A 20,116-nucleotide genomic window follows, 5' to 3' on the forward strand; every position below is an offset into this window, starting at 1 on the left:
ATATATATATATACATATATATATATATATATATATATATACATATATATATATATATATATATATATATATATATATATATATATATATACATATATATATATATATATATATATATATATATATATATATTCAACAGTCAAAAAGATAAATGTTTGAGCACAAAGTAATTGAAAAAATGTCAATAAAATCCATCTAGTCAAAAATAAAAAAGGCCATCTGTAATGGAAGCCCATGGGATATATGCAAATGCCCCATTAAGGACATTCAAGTGTTTGAGCTACATGGCTTCCAAATACCCATCACTTTTTACATTTTACTTTTTTAAGTCTTTATGCATACATTCAGGCTAATAAAGCCAGAACCCACAAGTTGTAGTATTGAGGATATCACCCTCTTAGCCCCCCCCCCCAATCTGGTGTGCTTTTATATGTATGTAATATTGTATGCAATTTTATATATATATATATATATATATATATATATATATATATATATATATATATATATATATATATATATATATTTATTGAATAACCTCAATTAAGTCTACAGTTTCATAAGCTAAAAGATAGCAAGATTTATTTCGTTCAGCCAGCAGTTCAGAAGAGATGTGCATCAATTGACCTGTACCACTAACAAAAGAACATTTATAAACAACTGTTGACAATATAATTGAGTGAAGAGAGCTAATAACAAACAATATCTGCAAATGGCAATAATGCTGAATTTATGTTTCTTAGGTACTCTAGTGGGGTGTTGTGAATGTTTTGGGTTTTTTTTTTTTTTTTTTTGCGAAGTGTTAATGTTGAATCATATGTTTTTTTTTATTTTCACTTTTTGTTGTTTATTTATTTATGTATATATTTATTTATTTTTGTAGAATCACAGTATGGTTCTCTGTGTACACCAACAATGATTTGCGTTTTAAGGAAAATTTCTCCCTTCTTCAAGTTAGTATATCCCTGCACTCTGTGTGTTCGAGGCTGGTTATTTAGAGGGTGTATGCTGGGTTGCTCCCTGCAGGAAAATGTTTTTGTCATTTTTATTTTTTTATTTTTTTGTTTTTTTATGAGTAATTAAGAGCCGTCACTGTTTTGTGTGACTGTGTTGAGTATGTTTGTTGTATTTTTGTATTCTGGTATTTTCTTTTTTTAGGTATATTGAATGTTGGTCTAATGTGAATTTAACTTTACATGATATTAATGTAATATAAATGCTTCCTTCCCTTCGCTCTATATACCCCCACAACTCTGTATATACTAGCTGTGGGATTGCACAACAGTGAGGAAAATGGAAATGATTATGCTTACCAGCACTTTGGGATCTCATTCTAATACAGGAGCTTTGTGGATCAGCAGAATGGTTGACCTAATCATATCAATTTATTGTTTAATGACAGACTTGTTAATTGACCGCAAAAGGAACTATTTGTGTGTTTCTATCACTCTATCTATCTATCTATCTATCTATCTATCTATCTGAATGTCTATGTGTGTGTGTGTGTGTGTGTGTGTGTGCGTGCGTGTGTGTGTGCGCATGTGAGTGCATGCGTGTGTGTGTATGTGTGCGTGTGTGTGTGTGTGTGTGTGTGTGTGTGTGTGTGTGTGTGTGTGTGTCTGTGTCTGTGTTTGTGTGTATGTAGTTTTTAGTTTAGAAGTTTATCATACCCGTGAACCTAGATAAAGGAAGAAAATAGATATCTTTGCTAAAGTGTAAGATATTTTATGACCACCCTACCAGGCTCATCAGATGCTAAGAACTAGTTTAAATGTCTACTTAAAGCAGCTATGACAATGTAATGCAGGTGTATATTACTGCTGTCTCACTACACATAGTTTTTCATTTGAGTTTCCTGCTGCACTTACTTCTCTGCAATATCCGTGTCTTCCCTGTATCCACATGGGGTTTGAGAACACATTGCAATTTCTTGAATTATATTACATTAACACAAAGTGTTATTTATGTTTTAGCAAAGGCTGGGATTGTCAATGTCAGTTGTTTTATTACATTTTGTTTAATACTGAGTCTCGGGCTGGGTGATTTGGATTAAGGTGAAAAGGTGAGATTTTTAACCTACTTTTCTATTTTCCTGACTTTGTGTGACGTCAGAATTAGCCTAGTTTGAAATTTGGGGTGTCATTTCAATGCCAAGTAAATGTTTTTCTTGAATTAGATATGTTCTCTCTGCAATAAATTAAGCCTCTCACTGGTGTCTTTTTAGATACCCATCTGAAATGCAAGTTTATATTCAAGAACAGCATCGCCGGTGTAGAATTGGTGACTTGTGTATGTGTGTGTTTGTGATACTGCAGTAGGTAAAAGTTAAACACCCCATATCCTGCTGAGACTTACCTTTGTGGTCATTTTGTTCTTGATTGTTTCAACTGTCTTTCACTTTTCCCATATGCAGGTTTGTGGTGAAGTGCACTCAAAATCACTTTAATTACAGTGTATGCAGTCCAGCAAACCTATAATGCATATTTCACTTATCTAACTACATCTGTTGGGCAGAAGGAAAGGAGTCCAGAACCCCATAAAGAATGGTCATAGCAAAGCTTGACCTGGACCTAGAGAAACAATACAGCTTAAAGTGCTTTGTAAAAGTATGTACAGAGAACCAAGTAGCAGCGCCTAGAATATTTCTAGAATCCAACACTTTCCAAAAAGCCATAGATGAAGCCACTGACCTGCTAGAAATAGCCTTAACCCTGTCTGGAATAGAGTTGCTATGGTGAGTATAACAAAAGGTAATAGCCTTAGATAACCATTAGGAAATAGTCTGATTTGACACAGATCGTTCCTTCTTACCTTCACAAGAAATAAACAATTGATCCAAAGATCCGAGAGATATAGTTCTGTAAAGATAACGCTTGAGTTTTCTGTGGACATCCAAGGTATGCAGCACTCTTTCTCCCTCATTTTTAGGGTCAGGAAAGAAAATGGAGAGGTGGATAGTTTGGCTTAAAGTAAATTCCAATACCACTGTAGGCATAAAAGAAGGATTGGTACTCCAAGAAATACTGTCTCTATGGAAAATGAGGCAGGACTGATTCACCATAAGAGCTTAAAACTGAGATACCCTTCTTCCAGCGGTCAGTGCAATCAGTAAAACTGTTTTTCATGTAAGAACCTCCTGTCAGCCAGATTAGCTGACTGAAATGAAGAAAGTGTTAGTTTCTCTAACACAAAATGAAGATCCATGGGAGGATGCACACAGTGTATCTCCTTAAAACAAACTACGATACCTGTGAACTGATGGTACTTTGCCTTTTTTTCATTCTCACATAGTTATATGCAGTTTGTATTGCTGGCCACAAATAGTCTGTCTGACTGATTCCAGTTTTTGCCCATCAGCTTTGGGACTTGGAGAAGGTATAATATCTCTGACATTTTGCATAACTGATTTCAGATTCTAATAGTAAGTACAAATAAAGAACAATGGCTTTAGATAACCATTTGGAAATAGTCTGATTTGATACACATTGCAACCATTCATTGAGACCACATTGAGACCACAAAGGTTCCTCACAAAGAAAATTCAAGGTTTTCAGCATCTGTCTTATGTGAATCATCTGAAATTACTGTCACTTTATTCTGTTTCATATAGACTACTCAGTGGTGATCTATGCCTTGCATATAAGGCAATGTTTGACCCTGTTTAATTGGAAATGCTGCATATCTGCAAGTCAAATGGTACAAGAGTTACTCACTCTAAAGAACTTAACCTGATATGTGACATTAATAGAACCTGCTGGAAGAACAGATTTGTCTTCCAGAGTTTACAACACCTTTGGAATGGACTTCCACTTCATGTCAAACAGAGTACCTCATTGGCCCTCTTCACATGCATTCTGGATGATTGAATTGGTAAATTCACCATGGGGGTTCCACCTGTGTCTTTCTTGGACGGGGCAATCGGTGCTGATCATGGAAATAAGGGTAGACTTTTGCTAGGTAACTTCCTATAATCCTATGATCCTATGTCAAAACATTTGCTTCTAATCTGTGCTCTTTCATAATTTGGTGGTTGTTGTATTGGGGATATAAAATGAAGGCAACTGGGATGATCAACTGTTACAGTAGAAATAAGCAAAGCTCAGCATGATTATCTTTTCACCTTATGCCATTCATGGATTTCCTTTATGTTTTAAATGAAACCCCTTGTCACCTGCTTGTAAGTTTGAATGTCTCTGTGTGTCTGTGGTGGGGATGGTGGCTGTGCTATTGTTCAATACAGAATATACTTTTACAACATGAGGAAGCCAAAACATATTTTTTATTATCTATGGGAGACTGTACAAGTTTCATGTAGTTTAAGGGGGGCTTACTGTGACAGAGTTTGAAAAAATAAGCACTATATTAACGGTAATAATCTGACCGTAATGCTCTGCAGATGATGATACTCTACTTATTAACACATACTTGGTGTTAATTTACTTACCTTTTGTATTTTCATTTTCAGGGATTTTTTGTGTCTGTATTTTACTGCTTCTTAAACAGTGAGGTAAGTAATCACTTTCAGTGATGAAGGGTATAAACTGTTCTTGACTTTACAAAAAAAATCATGCTTCTTTGGCAAATTCATACTTCTACGTTTGTAATTGTGTAAACGTTATCAGTGTTTTTTGTAGAATGAGAACTTGAATACTAAACAGCATATAATACTTCCCACTTCCAATAGGAATGTGAAATACTACTCAGAAACACGTTTAAAAAACAGAGATTGGCAAAAAAGATGGAAAAATGTAAGCACATTATCAGAAATAGTACAAAATCTTTAAAGATCTGTACTGGAAAATTCTACCACACAAGGTCATTTGTTTTTGCTTCACAAAAAGGGATAAGTAAGATATTCCTCCTCTTTCTTTAAATGATTGTTGCCACTAGTGTGTTGGTCATATAGTATGGTTTTCTATGTGGTAGACAGTTTCAATAATCACATGCAATGAGGGGGATTCAGAAAATTATGTGAAGGGGTAAATCAAGCCTTTAAATAGGGACATACCTCTGAAAATGGGGACATCCTGTGTATGGGCAAATTAGTCCTGAAAAGGGGTGTTCTGTGAAAACAGGACAGTTGGAAGGTCTGGTCGGAGGTGAATTCCTGCTGACACTTGTACTCCAAGCTGATCTGTGTGTGCTGGTTGTGAACTGTTGACTTTGTTGTGTAGCAAGAATAAGCAGCAAACATGATATGTCGGCCACTGTACACCAGAAAAATGTTGTCTTTTTATTCCTTTTTGTAGGTTGCTGGTACGGAACTCGTAGCAGTAGATGAAAATGGCATATTTCATTTTAGTCAGGCTCCATTTCCATTTTTATTAAATACCTTCCATCTGCACTTCTCTAAACAGCCATGATATAATGATACATTAGCATGTTCTAAATGTGCTGCACTGTTACCGAAGAGCACGGCTTCTTACAGAATTCTTACAAAAGAAGTACTCAAACACCTGACAGTTTGCACAATGAATTGTCTGGCAGTTGATTATTATCATAACAAATTTGTGGTAGTGTTTACTTAGAAATTAACAAAACCACTGAAGACATGGACTGGATTAATTGTGAAGCCAAAGAAGTGTGAGCGGCTCTATAACAACACAGAAATGAAGTGCAGTTATTATGTGGCTGGGGGGAGGCTATGTGGCTCCCTATTGAAATGTATTTGTTATTATTATTTATTTATTGCTACAATAAAACAGCTAAATTTATTATCAATCTACCTCATAGGACCCACCTTAGTCATAGCTTAAAGCGATTAAACGGGCTTGAACTAAACAACTACCTAACATATTCACAACTAATTATAGCACACAAACTCATTCATCATCCAGAAATATGCCATGCACTGCAAAACTTATTACTACCCTACTAACCAGCAATGGACCTCCGTTCTGGTAACAAATTCTTATCACTTACAAATAAATCAAAGAACATTGCAGGAGATTCATTCTACTTCCAGTACGTTGCTAAACTCTGGAATAGTATCACAACACAAATAAAACTCTCCAACAAACTCAACATTTTTAATCACTGCTTAAACAGCATCATAACCAGTCCTGGTCCTGCACATGCTTATCACAAGGTTAAGACTTTGTGTTCACCATATGATACTCTCCAAAATACTCTCTTTAAACAGAATACTCTCAACCTCTCACTGAAATGACAAAACTGTTTTGTACATCAAGTTGCATGGGTGCTTTCTCTTTAGTAACTTCCACCTCTGTAAAATCTTAGAATGTATAAATGTAAAATGTAAATAGAAATGTAACTACTATGTGCTTAACTGGAATGTAATGTAAGCAAATGGAGCTTTTCTCCAAGGGCCTCCACTGACATTACCCAGTCAGACTTTCCCGGTAAACAAAGACAAATAAATACATAAAATAAATAAATGCCAGCACTCAATATGCGGAGTACTGAAATGCTAAAAAAAACACCAAAAACCTGGAGAAGATTGAATCTCGAAAATCACTCTTCTCTTTAAAACTTCTTTTTGCAGGGAGGGAGGGCAAGACCCCACACCTCCCAGACTTATATATACTAACTCCAAGATCACCATACCTTAGAGGAAAGGGAATATTCCTAGAAATGGCATCTTGGACTTGGTATGTACACGTCCAATCTTTTAGCCATTTAGTCTCGGCGTTTCAGGACTTGTTCTAGCGGGTCCCAATATTTCAAATGGTTATCGACTTTGCTTGCCTAAGTAGCTGATTAGATGATAAATCAGTACAAAGTCAACATACTGAGAGAGACAGCATTAGTGCTCATTTTGGATGAAGGAAACAGCAATATATGACTGGAGACATTACCAGAATTTACATCAGAGGTTACAGTGCGGCACACTGTAGAGGACAGGAAGTTTGCTGGAGTGTAATTATACAGTAGAATTAAAATTTTGCAGGGACTGATGAAAAAGGAAAAATACCTTTTTAAACAAAACTTCTTTTCTGCTTATAATTAGGACATAAATTGCTGATAGAAGTGTGCTGTTTGAAATTGTGGACCACATAAAAGTAATTAATGATACTGGTTTTAGACTGAAGTACAACTTTTTAAGCACAAATGAATTGGGTAAGTAATTGTAGCTCTAAAAAAAGCCAAGCTGAGATTTTCAAAGACCAAGAGTGAAACATAACATTTTATCATCAAGCATCAGTTGACCTGCTCTGTCCTGTAATCATACATAATAAATGTTACAGGCCCTATTTAATCAATACCTTACTCCCTACTAAACCCCACTTACGCTCTTATTTTTCCTTCATGACTTTCTGACTTCTAACACTGTTTTCATTTCAACTAACTCTTCGGAAATATTACTTTTTTCATGTACAACCCTTTGCTTGAAAAAAATTGTTCCTTACACTATTTGTTTGTCATATGCCTTCAGTCTGTACAGCCATGGTTGGTTTTACTACTACTGGAAGACTTTCATAGGCTTTGTTAATTCCTTTGCAGGATTTGACTTTTTTTTTCTTGGTATGAGCACACTTGGCAATGCAGACTTAATGTCTCTGTCTGCATTGTGAATAAATCAGGTTTGAAACTGAATCTGATACATTATCTGATTGACTGAGAAGAAAATAGGGGTTGAGCATCTGAAAGACGGGTTCCCTTGTCTGGCGAAGGGTGGGACTGGAGGTCGCCAAGAGAAATCTGCTCCCTTCTGATAGCTGGGAGAAACAGCTGTGTTTCAGGGTAAAAGAGAATGAAGAGAAAGGGGTTAAAGAACCATTAAAGGACTATATCTTGATGGGAACTATCAAGTGACTGGTGTGAGTAGGCTAGCCAAGTAAATGAGATGTTTTTGGACATACAAAATATCATTGACCCCTTATCGTAGTCCCCTTCCCCCATTTTTCTTCAGGGTTTTCATTTAAAATGACTGGATTTTGCCTCTTCAGCTGGTAGCATATGCTATTATCATGCAATTAATGCAGGGGATCACTTTCTCCTAGTGATTATCTGAATCGTAATGCCACGCTTCCTCTTTATTCACATACTGACAGCGCTGCTCATGGTCTGACAGTAGCAGTCTGTTAACGTCAGGCTCTTCAGCACCTCTCCAAATGGCAGTGTATTATTATTTTTTACAAAGAAATCCTATAAATCAAAACCCAAATAGAAAAACAGTGCTGTTATACCTCCAGCCCCTAATGTGGAATTGAAAGCACATCTCTTTTGCTGGATCCCTGCTGTAATCTGAACAGACAGTGGTCTCTTGCAGAGTAAATTTCCCTTAAAATACCCTTACTGTCTAGACAGATTTTTTTAACTACTAGTGCATCTAGTCTGCACATAGCTGAGTGCTGCTCATCAAGTTCCTTGTCTTATTGACTTGTTCAATATTTAAATTTTCCTCACTCCTCCCTAGTAAATCAGTAGCCATGGATATGCAGTTCCTGACTCTCACTGTGGTCAGTCTAGTTGAGATGGGTATTATACCCACTTATTCTTAATAAAACAGATAAAGAATGTAAGAGGAGTAAATACACTGTAACAGTGGAGGAAAAACTCTCTCATACAATCAAAACGAATCCTACAGAAGTAGTCAGTAACACTTGTACCATAACTACCGCAAAGGGTAAAGATCCTACATATAAAACTACTTATGCTGAGACACTTATAGGTTATTTTCTAAAACACTAAGACCTCCTACACAGTACAATTAAAAAAGGGTCCTCAGCCATCACATAAACACGTCATTAAAACAGCATCCACTGCCACACATAGTAACACTGTATCCAATGCCTCTACTGCTAAGTCCTTAAGGCAAACCAGCACACAGCCATATTTCCTGGTGATTGGTGATTCTATAGTGAGGCACACCACTGTCTCCCTCGGCACACTAAGTAAGGAAAGAGTCACAGTTAGCTGCCTTTCTCAGAGTAAGATCCATCAAGTCACACAGGCATTCAGGTCTTTGAACCCCAGGTAACAGTATGTCATAGTCCATGTGGGCATTAATGACCTGATATGTACCTCCCTTGACTATATTAAGCAAGACATAGTCTAGCTCACTGATTATGTGTCTCTTGAAGGTATGAGCCTAGCAATGACCAGAATACTACCTTCTTCAAGGATGATGCCACTTTACCAACACAAAATGATTCAGTTTAACAATTGGCTTAGCTTATGGTGTCAGTCTAAGCACTGACCAGAATACTACCTTCTCCAAGCATGATGCAACTTTACCAACACAAAATGATTCAGTTTAACAATTGGCTTAGCTTATGGTGTCAGTCCAAGCACTGAGCAGAATACTACCTTCTCCAAGGATGATGTCACTTTACCAACACAAAATGATTCAGTTTAGTAATTGGCTTAGTTTATGGTGTCAGTCCAAGCACTGAGCAGAATACTACCTTCTCCGAGGATGATGTCACTTTACCAACACAGAATGATTCAGTTTAACAATTGCCTTAGCTTATGGTGTCAGTCCAAACACTGAGCAGAATACTACCTTCTCCGAGGATGATGCCACTTTACCAACACAAAATAATTCAGTTTAACAATTGGCCTAGCTTATGGTGTCAGTCCAAGCACTGAGCAGAATACTACCTTCTCCAAGGATGATGCCACTTTACCAACACAAAATGATTCAGTTTAACAATTGGCTTAACTTATGGTGTCAGTCCAAGTGGGTACAATATTTGATGGCCCAGAAGGACATGGTTGAGAAACAACACTGCTTTGGCAGGGTTGGTCTGCACTTATCCCCTCTAGGCTTTTGGATATTGGAAAAGACCTTTTCTAACCCATAGTGCCTTTTTTAGGCAATGCAAGACTGATAAACCTCTCCACTTAACTGAACATATAAAGGAATATCTGAAGGTGGCACTGCTCAGTGCTAGAAGTCTTAACAGCAAACTCCATTTCCTGCAAGCATTCTTCTGCCTGGAGAGTGTAAGCAGCTGTGTAGTAATGGTTTAAAGTCACGGAGAGTACCCCAGCAGAACAAATTTATAATGCCGTTCACATGTTTAGACCAGCTACTGCACAGGAGGGAACTGGCATCTCAGTCTATATTAAAACCAACCTCACATCCACATTAGTTAAAGTGTATGATGCACTGGAACTCATACATATGCAACTCACCATAAACAGAGTCTCATACCACATCCTTGCAACCTATAGGCCACCATCCATGCCCCAGTAAAACCCATACTACCTATCACAATATACTAGAGTCCCCCATCTTTTAACCCAATATGATGGTCATGGGGGAATCTCAACTACCCCTCTATAGATTCAGAATTCTACACCAATTCTAATGCACAAGCCCAGTGATTCTTAAACTTCGTTAATGCCAACATCCTGGAACAGTTCGTCATTTCTCCTACCAGGGGTACAAACCTCCTTGACCTTGTATTCACAAACATAGGGGAGTGATGTTCCTTACCCAATGTAATGCCCTCACTGGTCAAATCTGACCATAAGTCAGTATTGCTTGAAATAAAAATTAAATCCAGGGACCCAGAAAAACCAAAAATATTTAGGAACTTTTCTGAGGATAACCTTTCTCTGCTAAGTGACACTTTGGCTAAATTCTAAGCACCCCCAAGCCTAGAAAACACCAGAGCATATGCTGAGCTATCTACAAAATCCCTGTACAGCCATATTGATAGCTGTATAGAGCAAGCTATGTCCACTGTTATTAAGAATAAGACAAATTCAAAACATAAGCTGCCCTGGTAGAATCGCAATATCAATTGGTTATACAATAAAAAAAAAAATCTTGGCCAAGAGTAGAAAGAACAAAGCCCAGCACAAGCTCCATGATGAATCTAAGCAGGCAGCTAAGATGGATAATTAACATTTCAAACACTAAATTTGAAGAAAAAATTGTTTCTCTGGTAAGGACAACCAACGAGCTTTCTACAGCTGTGTCCGTAACCGCAAGGGAAATACTCAAGCATGAGCAAAGCTTATTGTAAATGGCATCACCCATACTGAACTGGATGCCATCACCAACCTTTTGGCTGGCAAGTTCAGCTCAAATTTCTTCCCCGTGACAGTCCAAAAGAAATACTGCATACCACAATCCCTCCAAACATTACTAGGGAGTAGGCCATCAATGCAATTTCTGATGTCAAATACTGTGCACCAATAGGCCCCAATAACATTCTGGGATGCTTAATAAATAGCATGAAACATGACCCATCTGATCCACTTGAATCACTTTTCAGCTGGACGCTGCAGTCATGTTTTATGCCCAAGGAATGAAAGATAACTACAGTCATTCCCCTGCACAAAGGAGGTCCAAACCCTGATCCAGGTAACTATAAGCCCATAAGCCTGACCAGCCTCATATGTAAGGCTATGGAAATAATCATTTTGGTCATGATAAATGAAGATATAAGTAACCTGCAAATACATGACCCATCACAGTCCAGCTTTTTTAAAGGAAGATCGTGCCTATTAAATCTGGTGGACTTCTTTGAGAGGGTCACTAAAGCAATAGACGAGGGCAAGACTGAGTGTGCACACAGCTTACCTCAACCTTGCCAAGGATTTTGATATCATATTCCACTCAGGCATTATAGACACGATCACTACATTGGGTATAAACTCTTCTATCATGCACTGGATAACAAACTGGATCACTGATAGCACCCAGGAGGTCAAAATAGATGTGGACTTCTCCACCAAAAGACCAATCACTAGCAGAGTCCCCCAGGACTTGGTACTGGGCTTACTCCTTTTTGCCGTCTATTTCTCTGAAGTGGATGCAAATGGTGAAGGTTTATGGCTGACTAAGTTTACAGATGATTGCAAACTGGAGGGTTATCATTGACTTTGCTGTGGATACTAGCATTCACTAAGAAGACCTGTCTCTGACTAACAAATGGTGCCAAAGCTATGGTCTTAAACTCAATGCTAACAAATGCATAATTGTACATTTTGGGAAGGCAACCATCCTGGATAATTATCATGCTGATAATACAGCCCTAAGAGTCAACCCAGTGGTCAGGGATATTGGTACACATGTAGACAGTAGCCGTAGCTTCAACCACCACATGACCACAGTGGTGAGAAAATCCTTTTATGCTGTGCAACTTATAAGTAAGGGCATAGCATCTAGGTCCAATGAGGTCATTATCCTACTGTAGTCACCCATTATTAGACCAATCATAGAGTACAATGCGCCCTTCAGTATGTCCCTGACTAGGCATATGCAGCAAATAATACAAAGCTTAACAAGCCTGCCTTATGCAGAGTATTTTGAGATTCTTTTGCTTTACTCAGTCTCCTATAGATTGCTGAGGGATGATCTATGCCTGGCTTACAAGACATTCACACACCCCACACGTATGAATCCCCTGCATATTCATAAGTTAAAAAGTACCAAAAATACAAGGTCTAGGAACCTGAATTGTGTCTGTGACTTAAACAGAATATGCTGGAGACAGAAATGTGTCCCAGAAACTGTCCTTCCTATGGAAGAGGCTTCCCATCCATATGAAGATGAGTCCATCTATTACCCAATTAAAGTGTAACCTAGACCAGTGGATGGTGAATAGGAAATTTACAACTGGCCTGGCACTCATGTCCTTTATTGACAGAGGTAAATTATAAATGCCTCACCCTCACTGTCCTATTTGGATACAGGACATCATTATTCTTTTGGAAAAACTTAGCTGTCTTTAGAAAGGCCCCTGGGTTGTTATCCTAATGAAAATCTATGACTCTATTAATCTAAATGTCAAAATGCTGACTGCTGACAAGCCAAAAAAACCCTGAAAACCCAAGAGAAGAACGAATGTCTAAGATCACTCTTATTCTTTAAACTTATTTTTTTGCAGCAGGACAAGCACCTCTGCATCCCCCAGTATGGGGAGCAATACCCGCACCCCCCTCCCAGCTTATATATAGCAACTCTGAGAACCTCAGAGAAAAGAGAATATGTTGAGAAATGGCCATCTCAGACTTAGTATTTTTGTTTTGAGCTTCACTCTTGTGGATCCTGACATTTTAAATGCTTAACCTTTTGGCCACTTTATCATGTTTTCATTATTTACCAGTGATACAAAAAGTTCCCAATATAGACATAAAATAAAATATGGGGATGTGGGATTTTTATTTAATGCAGTTCTTTGCTTGCTAGACAATACCACATTTTAGATAAACTCTTTAATATTCAGACCAAACATTTATATGGCACCCAGCTCTTCAGGCTGCATATGAAATCTTATAAAACAAAACATTACATGTTAGACTCTATGTAATAGGCATTCTGTCAAGCCTCATTGCTTCATTATTGAACACATTTAACAATATAGAGGTATGTGCATGTTGTACGGTATGGAAACAACACTTCTATAATGATTACATTCTGACAATCAGTCCTGAGATTTAACTAGAGGTAATAAAAGTGGTCATTTAATAGAAGCCTGGGGCTATAACGTAGATTACTGCTGTTTGCTGCAGAATACCAAGACTGATTACTTCTTTCCAGTTTCACCAACAAAGTGAAAAACAAGAGTATTAATTTTACCATTTTAGCTGAGGAACATAATTTTATGCTCAAAGATTCAATTCAAATTCACTTTTACTAAAATCTGAACCAGAGATAGAATAAAAACAAGCTGAAATACTTTAGCTAAAACTTAAAGTTGACAAATTTCAAGCATTTTGGCTGGAATAAAATATAATAACTGTAGAGAGATGTTGAAATGAGAGATCATATAATTGTGTCTTATGAGAGATCATATAAGTGTGTCATATACTATTGAAGTATAAAATGTTTGCATCAGCCTTCATTTTAGGGTCACATAAATAAATACATCTTTACTAGTTTGCCTCAAGTTGTCTTTTTATGATAAACACACCACAATGCATCATTAATGAATTAGACTGAAAACTAAAATGATCTTTAGACATGTTTTGCATATTGTAGTTCTAGATTATGCACATCCTACAAAACAATGAGGAGGAAAGAAAGAAATGTGAGTGTTAAGGAATGTGACGTGCTGCCTTATTGAATGATACATAGAGTTGCTGACATAAAGGCTACCGACTCACTTCGAATATCGATCCTTGTTAGCCAGGGTACTTGGTAACATGGCTTCTTTGGTCACTAATGAGATAAGGAATATAAGAATTTAAATAACCTATGCAGATCATTCGCGGATTAGAAATGCAGGTCTTGGTTACGCATAACACCAAGTCTGTGCTACAACACCACAGTATCATCCTGTACCTCTCAGGTGTGTTTTCTCACAAATGCCACCATCCTTTTTTGGCAATATGTTCAAAAAGGTAAAACAAATATATCTGGAAGAAGAAGACTCACAAAATACGGTGAGAGTTTCTATAAGAAAATGTCCAATCCCGCGTAACATCAGTACCGCTTAGTAGCTGATTATCTTTTGCTTTTCCAGGGATCTGAGTTAAACAAGTAATGGTCATATGTTGAGTTTTTATGACACATGAGGTATCACTGAGATATGTGTGCCTCATTTTCAGTGGCAGCCTGCACTAACAAGCATATAATAGAATCTAATATTAATAAAATAATAGTTTCTACATACAAAAAATATATTTTTTTAAATAGTATGAGTTGACTCAATAGTGAAATAAGAATTTTACAGCACCAAACAACAATTCTTGAATAATTTAGCTGTAATGAAATGGGTCTAGGACTATTGAACGAAAGTTCAGTAGTCCGAAACCACATCTACCGAACACACTTTAGCGAAAGTGCTTTTTACCGAAAAGGCACTTTTGCTAAAGTCCCTCAAAAAAGTAAAAAAAAAAAAAAAAACATAAACAAAAAAACACAACTAATGTTTACACAGGGGGACAAGCCCCCCTGCACCATGCCATGTGGGGGGCTGTGCCCTCCACCCCCCCACTTTTATATTCTCACTCTTGAGATTGCACTACAGTGGGGATAACGGAATATTCCCTTATCCTCACTGTACTACGATTTCAACAATAGCCATTCCCCCATGATTTCCCTTACTTTTCAGCATACTTCCATGAAAGTGCTTTTTCGATGAAAAGCACTTTCGCGAAAGTATGCCCGACCATTTCAGTTTCGGTGAAACGGCCGTTCAGGGAACAGTACGAGACCCAAAGAAACATTGCAGGCACAGAAAGCACATATTCCATGTAGAAGTCGTGATAAGAATAAGCAAAGCAATTAACTTCCTAGAGCCAAGGATGAAGGCCTAATTGTGACCCAGGATGACCTTGGATCAGTTAAGAACCTTGGCAGTGGAGGATCAGGCAGGGGAGGGAGTTATTCTAGCAGTCAGTGCCTACTTGTACTTGAGTAGTTGGAGGCAGCCAGTGATATGGCTAGGTGTTAAGGCAGGGATATTGCAGAGAGTTGTGATCTCTGTACACACTAAAGCTCTGTACCCAAATTAAGCATGTTCACAGATAAGCAATGGACCTGTGCAGTAGTTCACATCAGGTTGCCATAGGGCAGCCAGGGAACATTAGGTGATAATGATCAAATCCTGATTGCTGCCTAGATGAGATGGTCCCTCTTGGAAAGTAGCTGGTGACATGCGATGGTCAACAAGCACAGGGATCAACAGGGATCAACATGTAAAAACAATCAACAAACCAAGCTAGTCTGGTAGCCAAAATGGCGAGTTCCTATTTGTGTAGTAAGTGAATCTGGTGTGATAGGTGTCTTGAGAGCCATAAGGCTGGCTGTGTGTATGTTGGTCAGGGGAGAAGTAGTAGCTGATGGCCTGCATGCTTTCTCTGAGAGTATGGCATGAAAAATCACTTCTATTATTCTTTCAAAATTCACATGGTTTAGAAAATAAGACATGTTAAAATGTGTGCCCAAGACATTCAAACAAATGTAGTGTATGCTTGAACCCTCACCAAAACATCTAGTATATTAAGTGCAGAGAGGTACTGATAAGGCACATTAGCATAACCCCCCCATAAATACAGTGGTAGAAGCTATAGTTCTAAACACCAAAACATGTAATGGTACCAACTGTAGTCTCTAAATTGAAACAAAACAAATGGGCAGCATGGGAAACCAGTGGATCATTTGAAACCCTGAGCGCAGTGAGGTGGACTGAAAGAAATTAAAAAGAAATGAGCAGAGGCACATTTGTAAGTCAGTATGGATAAGAATCAGACAAGCTATCATGCAATGCACAGACACAGATCAAAAGGAATACTGGCATGAACAGAACTGATAATTGAGGAAGAACTTATAGAGCAGATGAAGCCTACAAGTCAAGCATTTATCTCCTTCCTCAGCATATCCTTGCCCTTGGTAGCTAGACTTTTCTGATATACAGTTATTTTTATTAATACAAAATAGGATGCTTTTTACTTGATTTCTTATCCTAGAGTCCTGGACTTTAATCAAACTTCAACATGTAGGACATGTGATATCAGCTTTATTTATGTTGTCAAGAGGTATGCTAGGAATACATCTTACCAGGCTTGAGTTACTGACAATTATCTATGTTAAACATTTAAATTCTACCTGTCAACATATTTAATTGCATTGTCCTTGTTTTTTAACTTGTGAGTTGAATTCATGAGGCATTTTTGACCAACACCATTTTACTGATTTTCAGTTCTAAGGCTGTCTCATAGGTTCATAGGTAGTTAGTTACTAGGCATATAGTCAAGGAGACCATTAAGGAGCCTAGCCTAAATTCCCAAATGCTCCAAAGCACTGTTTGGTTAAGGGACTTGCTCAAGATCAAACAGTAAACAAATGAAAACACAAGAAACACCTCATTTAGAAGTTAGAGGTTTAGTCCACTAACTGCCAGACTTAGTCCTGTGTCATAACCTATGGAAAGATGCCACTCTGAATCCAGTACCAACATGTAGGATTCTTCAAAAACATTACACTGTATTCTAATTTGTTTCCAAACACTCTGGCAAAGATCTTAGAAAAAATAAATCACACCGACAGAATAATACAATGCAAAATGTGGAATTCCTGTTGGTTACAAGAACAGCTCTGGAGGAGTACTTTGTAGTCACTCACAGGTCAATATGATATAGTATGGACAGAGGATTGCATACATGACCAGGCTGTGTAGACCCAACATAGGCATCGGATTCTCTGCATCATATCTTCTGCTGCATGAACCTGACAAGCCATATATTCTTAAGAAACTATTTAAGGAACCATGTACCTGGTTTAAGGATTGTTTGCTTTTACCCATGTGGATGTTAAAATCAGCAATTGCCTGTAATGTTCTCTCCTCAGGTTACATTACATTGATATGATAACAGTAGTCCAATGAGGCATTTTAGTTAATTTTGTACTATTATTATTATTATTATTATTATTATTATTATTATTATTATTATTATTATTATTACTATTATTATTATTATTATTATTATTATTACTAGTATGATTATTATTATTAGTAGTAGTATTATTATTATTTTGTAAATGTGCATCCATGTGATCTTATGCTTACAGAATTCCCCTACTAACACTGGAAGAACTAAATCTGTATTCAACAAGATTTTCAGAATCTTGATTTAATGCACTGATAAATCCTGACAAAGTAGATGATAAAAAAACAGATGACTGCTCTGTTATTACTGTCTAGTCCTATTTTATTCTGCATACTAAGAAACCTCTGGACCCCAAGCTGAAATTGCGCCACAATTTAATATTTTAGTTACTGACTTCATATCTTTACCTTTCAACCCCATTTTGAACAGCTCAGCAATGAAATCATCACATACTTTGTCGGCTCTGTGGACCCCTGACTATACCCTTCCCCCACTGGTCCAGTTTCAGTCAGTGACCAATGTATTTTGTAAGAAATGGTTAGGGAGACATTAGAAATGAGCAGCTACTACTAACTTACTCAGTCTGAGAGGATTGTAGAGTCTTGTCACAAAAGGTTGACCTGGGGAGTGGGGGAGGCCAGGTTTGCAACACTCGCATTAAGGACCCTGGGGAACATTAGACCATCACATAGTTTGCTTTTACTCCTTAAATTGCTGGTTCACAGAAGTATGCATTCCCATTTGGTCCAACATAACATACACTGCAACATCCTTTGTGGTCAACACTGAGATGGTTTAAAAAAAATCCTCTTAACCCCTAATGGATGACAGCCATGATCCAGATTGTCACCTCCCTGTCCCATCTCTGATCTAGGGTTTCAGCTCCCTCTACCAGTATTTTTAGATGCTGAGGGCTGGGAAAATCAAATTAGCTAATATGTGATGTCAGGGCGACATGGGTGCATAGAGCCAATCCAACCGACATTTTATCTCGGAAGCCAAAGCTGCAGCAAGAAACAGACTTGTTATTCCGTAGGTGGAGCGCGAACATTATGCCTGCACCTCTGCATCTTCTAAAAACCAAACTAATGCATAGACCATCCTCAGCAAAGCCTGTACCTCCATCTTAGAAGGAAGGTTCACTGTGCCATGATAAAGGAAGGTGACTGACCATTCAGTCTAGCTACACTTACTTTCTGGCTCTTCTTCTTTAAGTATTGTCACTCTTAAGCTCAGTATTTCTCTCTCCATTCTGCTTATGTCCTTAAACACTGTTAATCAGAAAGTGCCACGTTACACAAATCACCAGAATTTAACCTACATATCAAAGAGCGTTCTTCTGTCCCAGCCCTTACACCCAGGGAAGATATCCTGTAAGAGTCAAATCTGCACCAGCCTAACCATGCTTAGATCCTTATTAGATACTGTACTGAAGTCACATGATAGAGCTGAAGGTTTTTTTCCAGCTGTCACACCTTTGTTTAGCTTCCTTCAGTGCTTCGAAGCCTTTATGTGTTATGCTGTTTACAGTTTGTTTAACTGATGAAAACTATGTTGCATAAAATAATACCCTGGTGTAAGGCATTTGAGATCAGATTCTCTCTCTCTCTCTCTCTCTCTCTCTCTCTCTCTCTCCCTCCCTCCCTCCATCCCTCCCTCTCTCTCTCTCTCTCTCTCTCCATCATAAGTTTATATTGTTGTCCTGTAGCCCTTTGTCTTACTTATAACTCATTACTTTGTATCACATAGCCTGTTGTAATTCTGCTCTGTATCTAATAATTTTCATCTCATAATTCTTTTCCTATGCCTTATCTCCTGGGTTATGGCTGAAATGGGTCTACATTGTACAGTCTATACAATGAATAAAAAAAATAAGTAAATTAAATATATGAGAACAGCCGGCATAATGGTTAAGGTCTTCACCTCACATGGACAATGTACAAGGTTAAATTTTGACTTCTGTCCAACACCTGTTTGGAGTTTGCATGTTGTCCCTCTATGCCTGCCGGGTTCCTCCCACCTCTGAAAAACATGCCTAGTGTTTCAGTTTCAAACTCACTAATGAATGAAGCTGTGGGCAGCAGCATAGAATCTACACAGTGCCCTTAGGTGGAAGAGTTGTACAGATCAACTGCTTTGGGCATCTACTGTGGTGCACAGTACCCTCAAAAAACAGTGTAAAGTCTCTAGGTGATTTGGTCATGCTGACTAATGCTGCTAAAATGGCCAATAGGCATGGGTAGTTATCAGTGGATTGAGGACCCAACCTATTCCAGGGACCAGTACTAAATGGGAGGGGTGTGTGCCCAGCTTTTGAGTAAAAGCTGGATATAAAACCAATATATACCTTAATGTACACAGGGCAGAGACTAAAAGTGGAAGACATGATGGAGAAGGCTGGACATCCTATGTATCCAAGATGGCAATCCAACAGACTCATGGCAATCAGAATTCATAATCTCAGTCTATGCCCCACAGTTGTGTGAGGAATAGAGTTAATTCAGACAGCAATTGCAGGACCTACTAGATGAAGCAGGACAATATGATTCAGAAAGAGAGGCAAGAGTGGCTAACATGCAACTCAGATAGACTTCCTCCTAGAAAGGATGGGAAAGGGCACTGGCCAACATGCAGGTAGACTTCTTCCTCTTAGAAAGGACCTTGAGGTAGAATCAGTGATTGCAAAGTCACAGCATAAACCATTAAATGCCACAATAATCTGCAAGCAGTGGTCAGTGAAGGCTCTAAGGTTAACAGAGACCAGGCTGAAGACATGGAATTTGGCTGGAGAGAAAGTACAACAGTTGAGAGACAGTACAACAGCTCAAGGAATTACTCAGGGCTCTAGCAACTGGAG

General features: G+C 38.0%; 1 protein-coding gene across 1 annotated transcript in view; it reads left to right on the forward strand.

Annotated features, from left to right (window-relative positions):
• The window catches only part of LOC122788124 (corticotropin-releasing factor receptor 1-like), a 1,637,729-nt gene that overhangs the window by 1,571,455 nt on the left and 46,158 nt on the right, over window positions 1–20,116 (forward strand). The window contains exon 13 of the mRNA XM_044055063.1: window positions 4,466–4,507. Within this exon, the coding sequence (XP_043910998.1) occupies window positions 4,466–4,507 (42 nt within the window). The remainder of the gene's footprint in view (window positions 1–4,465; window positions 4,508–20,116) is intronic.

Source organism: Protopterus annectens, chromosome 13.part0 (genome assembly GCF_019279795.1).
Source record: "Protopterus annectens isolate FY-2018-M chromosome 13.part0, PAN1.0, whole genome shotgun sequence".
NCBI classification, from domain to species: Eukaryota; Metazoa; Chordata; order Ceratodontiformes; family Protopteridae; genus Protopterus; species Protopterus annectens.